Source organism: Condylostylus longicornis, unplaced genomic scaffold, assembly GCF_029603195.1.
Source record: "Condylostylus longicornis isolate FDR11 unplaced genomic scaffold, ASM2960319v2 ptg000004l, whole genome shotgun sequence".
NCBI lineage: Eukaryota > Metazoa > Arthropoda > Insecta > Diptera > Dolichopodidae > Condylostylus > Condylostylus longicornis.
This window is the reverse complement of record NW_026577973.1, coordinates 19787901-19806859: the sequence shown is the minus strand read 5'-3', so window position 1 is coordinate 19806859 and position 18959 is coordinate 19787901. Positions and strand designations below refer to the sequence as shown.

The window sequence follows — 18959 nt, the reverse complement described above, 5'->3', positions numbered from 1 at the left end:
CCAAAAGCCGTAGCAATTAAATTATTCCCTCCTGCAACTTATTGGACCTTCCGTACTGGTAGTAAAAGGTATTCTTAAAAATTCTGCTCATTTTAGGCAGAAAAATTCGTGATAAAAAAAAACGGAAACAAATTTCATGTTCTAATTCTAATAACAACTCCAACTCAAATAAAATATTCTTTTTCGTGCAAGATTTAAATTTATTCCTTAATTAAGCCAAAATAAATACTCATGTTTCAGAAAATTCAAATCAAAAACATTGAACTTGCAGAGCCATGGTTCTAAAAAATAAAGTCAAAGTTGTTAAGATTTTTTACATATGGTTGCATATGGGAATCACGAAATTGACATGGCATTTGCCAGGAATAATATTACTGGACAGCAATAATATATTTTTTATATTTGTTCCAATAATTTTAGCAAGTTGATTGACGAACGGTCCATTTTTTCGATTTTTTTACATATTTGACTCAAAAGAATACAAACTTTATAAAAAAAAAACGATTGGCATAAGATTAGTTAATTTAAAATATGAAACTTGACATTTTAATTATACGACTTGAACGAAAAAGTCTAAATAAAACCAATTCTCGTCGTGATTTATTCTCAACAAAAAGCAAAATATTATTGCACAACTTGCTTTTTAATGCTTAGAGGACTGAATTTTTAAAACTACAATTGTGCTTTGAACACATTTAATTAAAATGCGAAAATTTTCTTATCAAATTTGAAATTCAACGATTTATTATTACTATTGCACTAAAATTAAGTTTTCTAAAAATTCAGAAAACGAAGAACGGTGTTAATTGCTTTTAAAATTAATAATTGTTAACCTTGTATTTAATGGTCTATCTTAAATCAGTGTATCGTGTTTATTAAGAATTAAAATTAAAATTAATAATTTTTGGTTTTCTTGATTGTCCATCACTGCAATTCTGCATGGATCTGTTAATTATTCATTAATCATAATTTGAAAATTATAAAAAATTTATGCATTTTCAATAATCAATCTAAATACCGGATATTAAAACTACATGTAGTTTTAAAATTGTATATGTGTATTTACTTCAGTATATCGTGTATCCGGAGTTGTTCTTTAAATAAAATTAAATAAAATAAGCAATAATTGTTAAATTTAATTGGTTAACAAGATAATCAAGAGAGCGTTTTAAGAATTTTTGTTGTTATAAATTGAGTCTCAGTCTACAACTTGAAATATTATTAATTGCAAAATTTTAAAAATCATAAAAATGAATATGAATTAATTTATGTGAATATTGATAAGTACAATGTATTTGTACAGCCACAAGCATATATGGTCAATAAATTCTTTGAACTTATGTTTAAACAAACATTTTTTTATAATTACATATAACAAACTTCTTAAACATTGCGAATAATATGTAGAAAATATACCGCATAACTACAATCCAACTAAAAATCCTTTAGTGACAAATCTTTAACAAAACTATTAATTTGGATATTTAATAAACCGAATATATAACTTTTTGATTATAAGACCAATCATGCCTACATTAATATTAAAATTATGCTTTTATGCCAACAACGTCACATTGGAATACGTGCAACTATCATATGAATGAATTTCGTATTCAGCAATTGCTCTGTGTTGTAATGTTTAATTGATTTTTCAAATTTATTTCTTAGGTAGAGGAACTTCGGGTATAGTGAACCAGTCGGCGGTCGGGTATCGGACCGGATTAAGATTCGTTCAACCAAATTAAACGGATCAAAATATGAAAAAAAATGCAACTGTATGTATAATAACTAATTTCTCTCTTTAATTCAGTTTAGTTAGAAATTGAAAAGTGAGTTTTGAGAAAATAAAAAAAATTTCATGTGTGAGTATTACATTATTTTTTCATCCGAGTTTTTGCTGTGTAAATATTTACTTATATTTCCAAGTAGCCCTAAATTTTCGCTTTCCAAGACAACAAAACAAAACGAACAGGCAAATTTTCGTGTTTTTTTTTTCAAAACGGTAAAAAGGGATTTTTGGGGGTAATGTCGACTACTAGCAGTTCTGGTATTTTGAACTACTAGTCCACATTACCTGAAATGGTAAGATATCACGCTAAAATTATTTTATATTTTAGGAAAATGTTAAAGAAAATAAAAACTACGATTTTTCGAAATTATTATAGGAACAACAACAGCTGTTAAAAAGGGATAAATGGGGTCTTGCGGGATTCAAAAACGTTTGCTGTCCCAGGGACAAAACATAATGGTTGATGGAATTATATTTAATAAATTTACTATATTATATTACGACCAGATTATCGTATTATATTTAAAGTAGACCAGTAGTCTAAATTACCCGAACGTATGGTCCACATTACTCTTTCAAAATAAAAAGTAACCATTTTGGACTTCATTCACTTATAACTTCTGCAAATTCTGTACTAAATAAATTTTATTAATATCATTGGGTTTTCAAATATTTACACAATTAGAAAAACTATATTGGATTGTGAAAGCTTAAAATTGCTGAAGATAAATGGCAAAATATAAAGGGTGGTCCACAATGCACGAAGTTCCTCTACTGATTCACAAATTTAAAATATATGAAACAAATTTTTTCACTATACCTGTATTACTTTCTATTTACACGGAAATATTTGCAGTAGGTAATATAAAAAATGTTATCGTACATTTAGTAAACACACGTATATTACTAAAATTTTAATGATTGTTAAAGAATCTGTTCAATGTGAGTTTGTTGAACTTCTTGTTATTATTTTTGAATCAGTACGTCAAATATTAATCCTTATTATTAGGAGTATTTTACTGCTTATTTCGTTCAAAATGGTAAGGTATTGCAAGTGCATAATTTAATTTTTATTGTAAAACAATCTTTAACCATCTATACTATTTCAAAAACTTACTGAGTAAGTAATATCTCGATCTTATCGCTCTAAAAAATTGTGTGTAGTTCTTGTATTATAAAAATTTTAATCGAATGGAAAATGGTAATTTTTAGAATAATTTTTTTTGCATAGTTTTGAATCTTCTTTCTTAAATAACAATCAGTTTCAGTTAACAGATTCATTAACTGTTTTATGACTCAGAATTAGAAACATATATAAACAAATTTGCCTTACTCAACCTACATCTTTTAATCATACCACAATTATATTTACTGAAATACTAGTCTCGTTGTTATTAAACTATAAAATATACCAAAAATCGTATAACCTTGCACAAAATATCAACATCTTCTTATTACAGTCACCATTTCTTTATATGTTGATCTAACATTATGTAAAATTCTATAAACGACATTGTCATTTAAATAATTTTTTTCATTTAAATGTTAGCAAAATAGCAAAATTTAAAAGTAGGCAAAAAATGTAACTGAAGACAACTTTAAAATTAACCTGTACATTATTTATTATTCAAAAACCAGTATACTAAACTTCAAATAAATAATAACCATTATACAAGTGTAGTTATTATTATAATAAAGTCAAGGTGACTTACAACATTGTAAGTTATTTCAAAAGATTTCTTTAACAGAAAAGATTCAGTTTGAGACTTTCTATTGAATACGATAATTTATGAATTTTTAATTGATATTCATCCTGTTATCTATATACAATGTTGACACTGCTATGCTTATACGTTAAAAAATCTCCGAAAAATATAAAAAAAAATTTAAAGATACAAAGAAGAATACAAAATTTGGAGTAGAAGATATTAAAAATATTGCTTTGAATGAATATTTACAGATCAGTGCTTCTTAAATAATGGGTTGCAGTTACTTATTCATATATCACTCACTATATACCATTGTTCGAATTCATATGGAAATTAATTTTTACTTTTTAATAAAAAAGAATTTGCAATGAAAAAATACAAAGTTTCTGGTATTAAGCAGTAGTAGGTAACACGTTCCAGAATGAGTTGTAATGAAATTAATATGTATGTAAGTACATTTGAATAAGTTAAAATAGGTCATCCGATATTTTATCACCGCTTAAATATAACAATATTGGCATAAAATATTTTTAAAGAACACCGAATAATTGCACTTCCTATGTGATTTGATGGTTTTTTTTTCAAATTTCAATAACCTAAGTTTAACCTTAGAGTCAGTACAAAAGTATGTTGAAAAACTAAAATTACAATCGTAATTTATAACTATAGTAGAAAATAGAAAAGAGGGTGTTCTTAATAGTACAATTTCCGCAAGCATTTTATACAACAGTTTTTATAAGTGGCTGCAAAAAGCTCGCAATGTCGTAAAATAAAACCGCAGATTAGTGGTTTATTTCTTTAATATCAAAACAGTTTTCGTTTGCACTTGTACTTTTTGGAAAGATTGAGGAAGCGTTTCTATATTTTCAGAGATCCCTTATTGATAATTTATGCAGTATTTGATTACAACCCAATTGAAAATGAACAAGCATTTCATCATATTCAATTGGATGCATATAGAACGAATTCCCAAATTCAGGTATAAAAAAGTATCTTTGGTAACGAACTATTTTGCTAATAAAAGAATTAAAATTTTCTATCAAATTTTAAAAACCGAGATTGTTGACGAAAAATGTTCGTATTTTTTAGTACATAATATTTAATTTTTATTTGTGCTCATTTATTTTTTCTTTCAACAGTTTAAAGTACATATGAACGACAGTGTAAACTATTTATATTACATAATATGACAAAAATTTCTTTAAAATTATTAACAATTAATAAAAAATTATTTCTATAATTAAAAACAAATATTTAATTAAATACTATTTTACAAATTCAGTTATAAAAAGAGAATTTTGTGTTTTCTTTTTCATTTTTTCAATATTTACATAACAAACAGATTTATTCACCCACCCACGATTTTACCATCATTATATTTTTCTAATGACTTGGTGGTAAATATGAAGTGGCTGGAGCACCACCACCAGTAATAGAGCTGCTTCCAGTGATACTGTTAATAGAACCCTGACTATAACTTCCTCCGGAACTTGTGAATGATCCACTTCCGATGAGGTTGCCACCTGAATGCCCTCCTCCAGTTGATGAATCGCCCAAAACTCCAATGACTGATTGAATCGGAGCCACACCTTCATCAGATACTTGTGATGTACCACCCAATTTTTCATAATCAGCTGCAATAATAATAACATTCAATTAAATTTATTTTCATATAAAAAATTTTCCAAAAGGAAAAAATAACTTATTGAAAATTGCAATTGGTTTTGCTTTATTACGTTAATGACCATTTTTAAAACTTTTATAGCACTCCTTTGTAAATGATCATTAACCTAGTAAAATTTTTCGATAATTAAAATAAATTTTAATAATTGAGATTTTCAATAAGAAAATTTTTTTCCTGATTTATTACTTTTAAAATTAAAATTACCTTGAATTGTTCTTTGTGCATGAGCAGCTTCCTCATTGGTTTTATATTTAATAAAGTGTACTTCTGGTTTGGTAGGTTCAGATTGTGCTTGTTGTACATCAGCTTGAATTTCAGACAAATCAGTTTTCTTACTTAATACATAAATAACAGTCTTTTCTTCATTGGCTGGTGCAATAAGTCTAACTTTGCCAGCTTGGGCTCCTTGATGTGGTGCTTTAATGAATACCACACGGTAGTGTTTACGCCCTGGACCTAAATTAATAACTTTGTCGGCACCAACTTCATCTTGTTCTTCAGGTGCTGAATGAATGAAAAAGTGTTTTGTTATTATTTCTTGGCCACCACCACCGGTAACACCAAAATCTGCTCCAGATGATGTAAAGCGGCTACCACCACCACCACCTAAACTACCACCAAAATTTCCAAAAACAGATCCACCACTTAAGGTACTACTACCACCACTACTATATGAACCGTGATGTGATGTTCCTGAATGCCCTGGTGAATAATTATACTGTGGTGCAGCTAATACAATCCCAATAGAACAAATTAATATCTGGAAAAATTACAAAAATTTTCCTATACAATTTAAATTTTGAGATTTCAAAAGCATTTTTCTTTTATTTTTGTTCACAATCAAATTTAAATAAGAATGACGTTCTATGAAATTGCATCTTCGTTTAATTCAAATGGATAATAAGAAAATATATTATTTCATCTTACGTACACAATAATTTGTAAATACCAAATGAGCATTATGTCGTAAGAAGTTGAAAAGTTCAAAGACATCAAATTTAAATATATGAAAATAACACTAAAAGGTACATAATTTTTCGAGTGACCCTTTTCTTTGCTTATAACTTGTTTTATTATATGATGCTCACTTTATATGCAATTATTAAAAATATTTTATCCAAATTTTGTTTTTACATTTAAACATTAACTATTGACTTGACAATTTTTTATATAGACTGTTTATTAATAACATCAAAGTCTTTAAAAGTGTACTCGTGTTTTATATTTATATTTTGTACATTATATCTATTGGGGTGTCGTGTATCTTACATTAAGTAATGTTGCAATATAAATTCAACAACAACACTAGCACAATTGATTCCATGTACGATAAGTAAAAATTTTGATTCTCTGATTTGAAAACAAATTACAAGATTTTTCCATAATTATTGATGCCATGAAAATTTTGGGTTTAAATAAATTTGAAGATTTTGTTAAGTAAATTTTTATTTGAGGAATCAAAAATATAGAATTGATTGCATGTTTTTAGAAAATTAAGTTTTTCATTTGATATATTTTGAAACCACAAGCATGAACAATGATAAATAAAAATGACGAAACTTCTCTTGGAGTACACAAATTATATTACAACCAAAATGTTAAACCTGCTATTGTACATTAGAAAAATATCTTTAGATATGATTTGTCTTGACTGTTTGTTATCCCTTAAATCCTAAGTTAATTGAGATATTTATAAATATATGCACTAAAACTGTAACATATTCCACATTTCTATTGTATTAAACTGAGAGCTTCAAAATTTATCATTAAAATATTCGTCCTTTTGTAACAAATTAAAAAAAAATCCGTATACTTTTCTTACACATCCATTAACATTTATAAAATTTAGACCTAGTTCTTTTATCATTAACTATTCTTTTTCTTTCTAATTTTGCATCACATTTTATTTAATATTTCTAAAGTTTTATAAATTAATTTTTTGTTTCACTTTATCACAAATATTTTTCTCATATTATGTACGTATTTTTCAGAATTTAATTTAAAATATTAATTAATTTATATTAAAGATCCTTACAATAAATCCTTTCATGTTGTATTCCAAAAGTTTAATTGAAAAAGAAAAATAAGAACCAAGTATTAGGTTACTGGTAACTTTAAATCTCAAAGTTAGATCAACACTGGTGTAGAATGTCACTAAACAAATTGTTTATATACATCTGAAAAATTACAGAAAAAAAATTCACTTTTTTTTAAGAGATAATATAAAGGTCATCATCATATAAAATTAAAAAATATTAAAAAAAACAAAAAGAATACATCATAATAAAAAAATTACAAGTATTTTACGAATATCCCAAAAAGACTACTTATGACTTTGAGTACATGATAATATAACTATAATGATAATGATGTTGATGATGTTGATTCACAATAATGTGATGATAGTGTGAATGCGAGTGGTAACACTTTTTATGAATGCGCGTTTACTTTAAACTTATAGATAATTATTACGAAAATTTCTTAAAGTTGACCAATACTCGAGTGGCGCATCACCTGAGTTTAGATTTTTTTTTGAATATCATCTTTTTTATATTATTATTGTTTTTTTTTATGTAATATTTTGTATTATTTAATAATAATTATTATTATTTTTGTTGTTCTTATAATTCAGATGTTTTTCAGACAACTGATATTCAATTGAATTCAGCCTATTAGCCTATTGATTGTATAAGATATTCATTGTCATCATCACGTATGAATTCGTTAAGATCGCTTTTGTCTTTTGATATAATTTAATTATTGTTGCGATTTTTTTGTGATTGTTGATGAAAAATTTATTTAATGATAATCACATTGTTGTTTTCTTTTCTTTAAGAGAAAATTCAAAAATATTTTATAAAAAAAAAGACTAAAACGACATGGAGTTGTTCTCTAGCATATAGAAATAGATAATTTGTTCAATGGTTATGGCACCGGTCCTCTAACCGAAGGGCCTCGTGTTCAAAACCTTTCCAGGTACCTGCAATAATTATACTATTAGTAATATCGTAATAAAGTATTATAAAGCTTAATATACATTATTATAAATGAAATATTAATATAAAAGTAATTGTCTATACATCTAACAATATTCGATATTGTACACCAGGCAGGTCACAGTCTAGTCAAGTTCAATGACCTGTAAAATTGATACTTGACTCTAAAGTCAGTTGGAAGATTCTAACAGAAGAAATCATGGACTATGGTTTAGAAAAATTTATCATATTACAATACATCTTATGAATCTTAAATTTGTTAAGTGGAACTAAGCCAGACTATTTTTAAAAGGCCAGCACTCCAAATAAAATAGCAACAATATACATATAAAATCCATTTGGATACTGAAATATAAAGTTATTATATTACTACTTCCATTCCAAAATAGAATAATTGAGAGCTTTTCGAAAATTATAAGCATATTATGTAAATTGCAAAGTTCATTATTGTGCAATTAGAGTTCGAATTTTATTTTAAGCATTTCTTAAGATTTTTATTCTTGTTTGTTTTACAAATTGGATTCTATAATATTGGATGAAGGTTGATCAAGGATATTCGGAAATCGATAATAGCTGTAAAAAAGAATTAGAAAATTTAAGTAAATTATTCTAGTTTCACTTATTAATTGTGAATAAACTGTGATAAATCAATGAAATGAAGAAATATTGCTTTTCTTCAACCCACCTATATACAAAAACTTTGCACATTTAAAATCATTCGTGGGATTGTAATACTTCGAATTACTTTAAAAAGTTTTAATATTATAACAAAAAAAAAAACGCAATAATTGCCAAAAATTAAAGCAGTGATTCTTCCAAGTTAAACAATAAAAAAAAATTATGAAAAAGCTCAAAAACTGATCAAAATTATCATCTGAAAAAAAAGCAAACGTTTCTTGTTTATAAATTAACAGTTAAAAAAATACAGGTGATCCGTAAAGACCTTGTCTTAATTTTTGCGGCATATTTTTTTGCTTGCTTCTTATTAAATTTTTGATTTTTTGGTCAAAATAGGAGTAAAATCATAATGAATTTAAGAGGAGGAGATGACAAATGCCTATACAAATATCATTGAGTAAACAAACGTACCTTCATACTTTAATTTATTTGTATTTAATTAAATGTATTTAAAATTTATTTTAGATTCGCTTTTAATTTTAATTTAAATACTCATTCGCACAGATTTTATACCAGTAGTTTTTGATAGCGCACATATAAAATTTGTTATTAAAATTGAAAGTAGACGCAAAAATTTCTTCATGAAATTTTTAATTTTGTTTTTAAAATCGTTAATTTTCTTATTTCCATTTATTTTAATTAAGAAGGTGTCGGATCTGGTATCATTCACCTACTATTTTACAGTTACAATACAATTTAAAAATTATACTTAGAGGTGATCTTTGTGTTTATCTTGAGTTAGATGACATAGCATTGTAGGCATTATGGAATTGCAGTCTTCATATCGCATTTTTTATTTTGCGTTTTCTTTTTACATATTGTGTAGATGTATGTGCGCACACAAGTATTTTACTTTAATTATATATTTTTTTTAATATTTTAATATTCTTGTGTAATAAATTCCAGTATAACTTACCAACCGAATGGCTGTTTAACAAAAAATAAAAACTGAAATAAAATTATAGTAATGACAAATTAATAAAAGCGTAATCAAAATTGAAAGTAAACTTGTATGATGATGGAACGCGAACAGTTGAATGTTATGCTTAGAATTTTGACCTCGAAAATAGTTTACAGCAAAAATGTTAGATTGTTTTTTATTAATATTTTAAGTGTTTTAATTTTTATGGTTATATATACCATTTTTGGTAATCTTTACTGAAATGCTAAAAGTTACAGAATTCGTAGCATTTGAGCTTCAAGAAAAAAATTTGAGTATTTTCCAATTTCAAACCAAATTTTTAATCTTGTGAATTAACGTTCTTATTGCAATATTCTTCCACGGTTAAAAAAAACTTTTATATTTTGCTTTTTGGCTGACCAATGATAGTATATAAAATTTTTAACATGATAAGTGTCAATTTTACTAATTTATATTTTATTAGATAACTATGAAATTCTCGAAATTATAATTAAGATGTTAATTCTTACCACATTAGCTTTAGGTCACTATGATTTTGATTTCATTTAGACTTGAACCGGATTTTGTAAAAAAATTGAATCATTTGGTATATTTTTTTTCTTTTTGATTTTGCTGTGACGATTGGTTAATAATGTGATAATTGATTGAAAGTTTCAAAGTAAATATCTATGGGAATTTATGAGTGTTATCAATTGCAATTTTTTTTCTGATTTAAAAATTTTGTTTCGCGATTTTGAATTTGTATTTTAATTTATATTTATAGCAATTTTTCAATTATCCATTAATAATATAACAGGTGTACTTCTGAAAATAGCTGTTTTAAAACATTGTAATTTAAGCATTCAATTAATACAAAAATAATTTGTTTGCTTCAACACTAAGTGTACCATATCTTTTAATTTGAAGTATTGCTAGATATTTTAACGGGAAAAGTTGTGTGACTAATCCTATCAGCACCCCTTTTATTCAAGATCGTGTAATCAGAAGTATTTTGTACGACTCTAGCGATATATATATTTGAAGTTTTATATTTTCACTTTTATGGGCAACATTTGGGAAATTAAGCTTTCAAACTTTAACCTTAAATCGAAACGTAGAATATATGGAGATGATAAAAATCTCATAGGTAAAGCAAAAACATTGAAAGAATTTGATATATTGTAGGAAAGGATATCACAGATTACATGCTTCGATTAACGGTAATCGTATCTTTAAGAAAGCTGTGAAAGCTCATAGCACACACGGTGTTTAAGAAAAAATCCTGTAATGCTACAATACAAAAAGTGAATTGTATAAAAATGCTTGAAGAGGAACATTTTAAATTGGATAAGTAGTTAAGAAAAGTATTATTCCAACTACTACGTCCATGGAAATGACAATGGTGTTTATTTAAAGCTTAATTAATATTATAACACTTTAAATAATTGCATTAAATTCCATCATTGATTAAAGGAATACTGTTATGTGTTCTAGAGTCTAAATAATAAAAAACTATGTATAAAAACAAGTGAACTGAGTATACATGCCCATATATATTTAGAAAAGAAAATTTGGAACAGTTGTCAAAATTGCATACAAAGGATTAAATCGCTTTATTAATTTCAACCAGAAATACAGTGCTTGAATATAATATCAGGAACGGATGACATTTAATTGCACTTATGAAATAAGTTTAACTATAAAAATTGAAAGAGTTAACATAGAGTTTATTTGGAGACAAAAGAATTGGAATAAATGTAGAAATGCGACACCTATAGTTCCAAACAAAATACCTACCAATTTTTAATGCCCTGTAAACTTATTACTGAATCACCAAGCATTATTATGTCTTCAATTTAACAACTCAGAAAATATTCAATTTGAAAAATTTGAATTTTATAATAATTTTGTTTCACAATTATTTACTTCCATAATCCTTAATAATTTTAATTATCAATGCATAATTAAAACGAAATTCTTCACTTCCTCTATCATCTAAAACAATTACTTCCGCATGTACATAGTAATTTTGTATGACGTAAATTTCTCTCTAAACAATGATAAACCGCAACATCACCGTATTATATATATGTATGTATATTTAGTTCGAGTATATTTATGTGGTGTACTACATAAAACTTTATTGATACTTAAAAAAACACTTATAATCACAATAATGTTTATATATAATTATAATTATACTATTAAAATTGTAATTAACTCTCAAATTCAAAAATTCCAAAAATCTATTATTCTTGAAGAACAAAACCTGATTTAAGACTCGAATTCTCTTAACATTTTTTCGCACATTTGTACGTTGTATCAAGAAAGCTTAACACAAATAATACAGATTAGCCTCATTTTCAGACAATTGGCAAAATATTCTCAATTATAATAGTACTTAAAATACACTCAATTTAATGGTTTTGAAGTAAATCTCATTAAGTGCGTAAACGCCTATTTAAAACGACATTAAAGTACAATATGATATAAGTTTGTCTGCTTATATAAAATGGTGTTTTTGTTCAAGTAATGAAAATATCAAAATTGTATCTGACCTTGCCCATTTTGTGTTTTTCTTCTTTAATTTTTTTTTCTGTTTTAAAATGTTTTTCCGTTTTTTTGCACTTAAACCAACATTTATCTTTATGCTTACAAGACCTACCTAAACATTAACTATGTTTTACACGATTGTACCGATTTTTTCTTAATTAATGTCACGAATTTTTCAAAATCAATCCTTCCTACATAGCAAGTATGGTAATTTAGCAGTTTCTTATTTTGAGCTTTTATACTATGAAGGGTTTTCAAATATAGATTTAAAATTACTATTAAGACATCTTACGTAAGAGTCAGCTCTACCAAAATTTAAGATACATCTTCAAAATTAAGTTTTCTTTGTCATATATTTTGTGCGAAACTCTCAAACAAATTGTTTGAAATTTTACATACAAAAATATTTTGAAAATTAAGGTTGTGTTAGTAAACTTTTTAAAATTAGAATTTTTTTAAACTTTTTTCCATATTTTCCGAAGTTTACAAAAAAATTCTGACCAAAAAGTCGATTTCACTTACTACTTTCATAACAGAAAATTTGACGTCTTATGACGTCATGTATCATTGTACATGTGATTAATTTTTCTTTTGGTGTCTGATTTGGTTCTAATTGAAATCGTGATATTTTTGTATCTAACTTTTTCCAATTGAATTTCAATTGAAAATCTCGAAAGGTTTCTGAAAATTTTTCTTTTCATCGAATCTTTGAAATGAAGATTTTATTTTAAAAAACTTAAGACAATTGGCAGGACTGGTAAGAGTGAGTCTGATGCCAGAAAATTGCGGATTAATATTTTAGATAAAAAATTATTTTGCTCTTCGTATTCAAAACAAACTGCACAGCTACTTTTTTCTCGACAAAAATATTCTTTCCCTAAATCGTAACACTTCTCTATGGTTGAATGTTAGCCTAGCACTTTTTTTTAATTCTAGCCAAGCACGTTTTCAAAAGAAATTTATGGAAAATATAAAAATTAGCAGTTATTAGTTTTACTCTGTCTACGCGCGTCTGCTTATAAAACATCTGCATTATTCTGTTTACAAAATTGAATTGAAACTTATTAATGAAAATATTATTTTTTTAACAAAATTTTTAGGTATCGCCTTTTTCCTTTAAGTTCGTGGCCATGTACAGACTTTTGGCAAGTTTTCAAATAAAGGAAAATTATTAGTTCTTTAAAAGCAGAAAGAATTACTTCTAAAAAATGAAAGTTAAATGTTTTTTAAATCTATTTTTTATAACTATCATGATTTCTGTTAATAAACTCAAAATAACGGAAGCAGTTTCGACGAGATAAATTTAATTAAAATTTCCATTGATGCAAAAGGGCGTATGATTTTAGTATGAAAGCGGTAGATAAAAAGCAATTCGTTGAAAGTTGAGACAATTTAAAATAAATGTCACTGTAAAGACACAAATAAAAATTAAAGTTGGAAAGAGCAAAGTTAATAAATAAAACTAAATAGAACAAAGTAGTATTTGTTCTATTTAGTTTTATTTATTATATAAAATAATCAATATTAGCTATATAAAACAATCTATAATAGCTATTACATTATTTAAATTATTTTTTCATATACCAAAATATTTCAAAGATTGCATACATTTGGGGTAAGTGCAAAAAAAATTAAGGAGGCGTTAAAACAATGCTCGAATACAAGTGTTAATTGCGTGAATTAAGAGGAATAATTGTAGTTTTTGATATCATTGGATCTTCTAACAAAATAAATTATTTAATAATATCTAATCTGCTAAAATTTCAAACTCGAGCAACTTATACCATTTTGCTTTTCAAAAGTAAAGGAATGTCATGCTGCGGTAGAAGAAGTCCACCACTACTTTCTCACTCGTTTGCAGAATTTGAAAAATGTTTATAGTTTCTTTAAAATAAATATTTAAAAAATGGCATTTTTAGATCTTTGAGGAGTTATAACTTTAAGAACTGGATGTAAGGACGGACGGAGTATAACTAATAGACTTTCTTTTAAAATTTTTTTGAAAAAAATAAGGGAAAAATGTAACATTATTTTTAGCACAATGTCAGTATGATGTCGATATCTGTGCTAACGCTTTCACTATACCATTAAAATTGAAAATTTGACATTTCGGAGTTATATTAATTAGAAGGTTACTAATATTCTCAGAATTTGAAATAACTGTTTAGAGCAGGGATGGGGAACCTTTTCTCTATATAAGGTCAAATCTTAGTCAATGCAAAGTCAATCAGGCCGCAAAGTTTAAAAAAAGTCCAAAGGTTATAAATTTTTGCTTTGTGTAGGTTGATGAAAACAAAATTATGTCAGAATATAAAAAATAACATAAAACAGTTTATTTCATAAATAAAAATAGATAAGTAAGTATGTACATTATTAATAAAATAATATGGTTCATTATTTCAATGTGTTTGTTGCTCGATAACAATTTTATATTTGTTTTCCAAATGAGCGTTAGTTAATTGAGATCTCAAATTTATGTGCACGGTTTATTTTTTTAAATGTTTGATTTGTTTTCGAAAATTTGGCAGCAAAATATTAATTTTTAAGAAATATAAGAAATAAATTTTTTTAAGAGCAAAGGCCACTAAAAAACAGTTAAAAGGCCGCATGCGGCCTTAAGGCCGCAGGTTCCCCATGCCTGGTTTAGAGAATATTTTCATAATCATATGCAATATATGTATTCAAGTTTTCTACACACATATATTATTTACCTGCATTAACACATCTTATATAAAATAATTAAATTATAAAAATGCAAATGTAAATTTTTATTTGTTGTTACAAATGTAATAAAAGTAAAGATAAAGCACTAAAACAAAAACTAATAACTCTTTTTTCAAAAAGTTAACAATTTTATTCGTTGAAATGAATAATAATATGATTTCTTTGTTGCCAAAAAAAAAAATGGATACCTATACAGTAATTATAACTGGTAGACCTAGAGATATCATAAAAGTCGTAATAATTTTTCTTTTATTAATTATTGTGCTATATTACAAAGATTTGGCAAATTCTCAAATCATTTTGAAAAGTTAAAAAATATTGAAAAAAAAAATCAATGATTAGTTAATAATTACTTTAAACTTGAATGGTAAATCTTAACAATCCAAAAAAAAAAACAAAATTTATAATTTAAGTGATACTTTTAATAGTACCAAAATAAATTTATTACAAATTGGTTAACATAATTACAAAAATTAAATAAAATTTCATAAGTTAAGTATGGTCAAATCAATGATCACTTGTACAGTATATTGTAAATCGTATAGAGTATAACAAATCTTTTACTTAAACTGCATAAAACAACTTAATTACAATGAGATCATTAAAGTTTGCAATTTTGTGATTTTCGATGTAATAATATGCACGCCATTAAAAGCGTTTTTTATTTCGATTATTTTTTTCTTTTTTTTTAAAATAGCATAAAATCAAATTGATTGTTTAATGAAAACTTAAATTCCTACTACTACTCGTATGTATAAATGGAGATGCAAATTTTCAGATGCAACTTAAAATGGCAATACATAATATTATTAACTTAATAACTTACAGTTACTAATTGCATAATATGACGAGAGGACAAAAAAAGAGTACAAATACGAAATATACAACATTGAACCCCACCTCCCAATTAAGAAGTGGTGCCTCAATTAAACATTTTTTTCTTCTTTTTACATTGTATATAATGAAATATTTGGCAATATTATTATAAATTATTACTATAAAATGGAAAGGAATGACATTAAATCGTAAAAAAGTTTTTTTTTTTTAAATAATTTTATTTTATAAAAGGTATCACCTAAATTGAAAAAAAAATTATATTTTTATTTTAAAATAAAATTTTATTGTCAGGAGTAAAAGATGCACAAAAAAAAAATGCTTCGATATTGAAAATCATAGGTATTAAGTTAATGAAAGTGTTGATACTTATATGAAAAGAAAATTATTAACCCGGGTATATCACACCCATAGACTTTTGTTTTTGAAAACCTCTAACAGTTATACACTTAAAAATGAAGGACCCTTATTATTAAAATTTGGTATAACTAATTATCTTGTAGTAAGCTTCCTATTGGTACAAAGAAACCGAGTTCAACAATAAGTTTACATAAATTTTCTAGAATCTGGACTGTTTTCATTTTCGAACTTAAAGAAAGTGGTTTGGAGCAAAGAATCAAACAAACTTATCACTATCAACATGCCTGGAACACAGTACCTGGAACAGAGTTCAAATTTTTGCGGATTTGTGGGAAATTTCATTCACATAAAAAGTGTTGTCATACTAGAATTAGGTTTTTGTTTATTTTATATTGAGTTAAGATGTACAAGATATTATGCACTGTTAATTTATATGTAAATTTTAATATGCCATATAATTGAATAGCAATAGTGTCTTGTATTCCGTAATATTGTCGTCGTAATATATGGGTACTTTATAATTTATGGGCATAAAATTTTACTGATTGTGTAAAGACAATTTAGATATGCGGAATACTCTAGATTTCTGGAAATACTAAGTTACAAACCTACATTCAGTTTAATCATATGCGTACGTGTAGAATGTGTGAATGAACATTAACATAATCTTTATTTATAGCACGGATCAAAAAAATTTAAGTGCATAATAAATACAGCAGCCGAAAATAAAAAAAAAAATCGTGTTAAAATCTAACACATTAATTGTAAATTTTAGTTTTTCTTTATTAATGTTTATTATATCTTGAATCGGTAGGTTTTTAAAGGTGATAAAATCTATCAAAGTGTCCGAAAGATTTAGAAGATTTAAGAAGGCTAAAAGAGGACCCCCTCTGTCCCAAAGTGAAATATCATTAAAGTTAATGAATTACGCTAAAAACCAAATATGATTTTTTCAATTTTTTATATTATTTTTTTCTCTTTTTTTTTGCGGATTTTTGTTTAAGCATTCAAAAAATTTTAATAAAAGACGATTTAATGGGAATTTTAAAGTTTAAAATAAAACATAATTAAAATAAAATTTTGTAATCTTTATTACCAAACATATTAAAATACTTAAAATACTACATATAAAAAAGTTGGGATGAATTTAATTTTGTCCAAATTTGAGTGGTGCGACTTCGAGGTTAAAAATAATTACCCAATTCACAGTATAAAATAGGTAAGTTTTGAAATTTACTTTTACTAAACTTTCGGCCGAAAGAATATGGGGATTCTTACTCACATTTTTAATTAATTCAAATATATTAAGATATGCCTCTCAATTTAGTGCCATTAACAGAAATGATAAATTAAAAAGTTTTTCACGAAGTAGTGTCTTAATGAATAACTTTGATTGGACAAAATGAGAACAAAATAAGAACAAGAGTCGCCTTCTTACAAAGCCTTCATTTTATTCTGAAAATTTTCAATCATTGAAATATCTTGAAAGTTATTTTTTTCCGGTGTTTTATTTTTTTTCAAATAAAGGTGACAGAAAAAACCTGGATAAATGCTCATATAATAGGACAATTATATTTAACTTAAAATAAAGTTGGGTCAAACCAATGGTTTGTATTGTAGCACTTTTCCCTTTAACAATTAGTGAAAATACTGCTTTTAAATACAGTCTATTTATACCTACCACACTATTAAAATTATTTTCAGTCATATACAAAACTATTTCTTAAATTGCATATATTTAGGATGAACAATTTATGCAGTCTTTGAGATAAAGCAAAAATTAATATAAAGTGGGGTTAACATAATGCTCGTTTTTAAGGTTTAATTGTGTGAGTTAAGAAAAATAATTATATTTTTTAATGTCATGGAATTTACCGTTAGCTTTATGCGTTTACAGAAATTTGAAAGAACTTCCGGTTTCGAAAATATAAGGCGTCAAAAATTCAAATTTTACAAAATTCAAGAGGCGATAACGAAACGGAATATTTGTTAATCAAAAATTTGGAAAAAACGGATTTTAGATAACGATAAATTTAAACCGCCATTTTGTTTTTCTAAAGTTTAACTATAGTATGCCGCTACAAGAGCGAAATAAGCATCTGGCTTTCTGCGTTTGAAATATTTGAAAAATGCTTATGGTTTCACTGCAATAGATAGTTAAAAAATGGAATTTTTAGGGTTTTGAGGGGGCATAACTTCTAGAAGGGGAGAGATGGGTAAAAATTTTCTTCTAAAGAAGTAAGTTTCCAGTAAAGTTCTATGTACGTATAAAATTTCAGCTTTCTATCTTCAAGGGTGCAGAAGTTTTGTTAACAGACATACGGACAGACGGACAGACAGAATGAAACTAAAAAGCACTTTTTTTCAAAAAATTTTTGGAAAACTGCTAAATATCTAACGTATCTACTTTTAATTAATAGAGAAGAATTTTTGAGGAATATTTTTCCAGAAATAACTTTTGCCATGCAAATGAGGCGTTTATTCAAATTAAATATCTCTACTTCTTAAAACTAAAAGTAGTTTCAATGTACATTAACCTATGCGCTTTAGTTTTTGCCTGTAACTATTATTATGCAATATATTATTACAAAGTTGATATTGATTTGACATTCATTTAAAATTATAATTTAAAATAATTTTATCTTAATGGAAAATCTAATAGACTTCACAAAATTTTGCAAATTGATGATTAATACATAATCTGTCACTTCAAAAAACTATTAAATAAATC

The 18959-nt window shown here is 25.9% G+C and overlaps 1 protein-coding gene across 1 annotated transcript; it reads right to left on the bottom strand.

The window, feature by feature from the left end:
* Window positions 1-4637: 4637 nt before the first annotated feature.
* Window positions 4638-7365, bottom strand: LOC129612474 (uncharacterized). Its single transcript, XM_055526086.1, has 3 exons — window positions 7218-7365; window positions 5387-5942; window positions 4638-5132 (listed from the first exon to the last, which is right to left on the bottom strand). The coding sequence occupies exons 1-3, from the start codon at window positions 7230-7232 to the stop codon at window positions 4882-4884; spliced, it is 822 nt and encodes a 273-aa protein (XP_055382061.1). The 5' UTR covers window positions 7233-7365; the 3' UTR covers window positions 4638-4881.
* Window positions 7366-18959: the final 11594 nt, after the last annotated feature.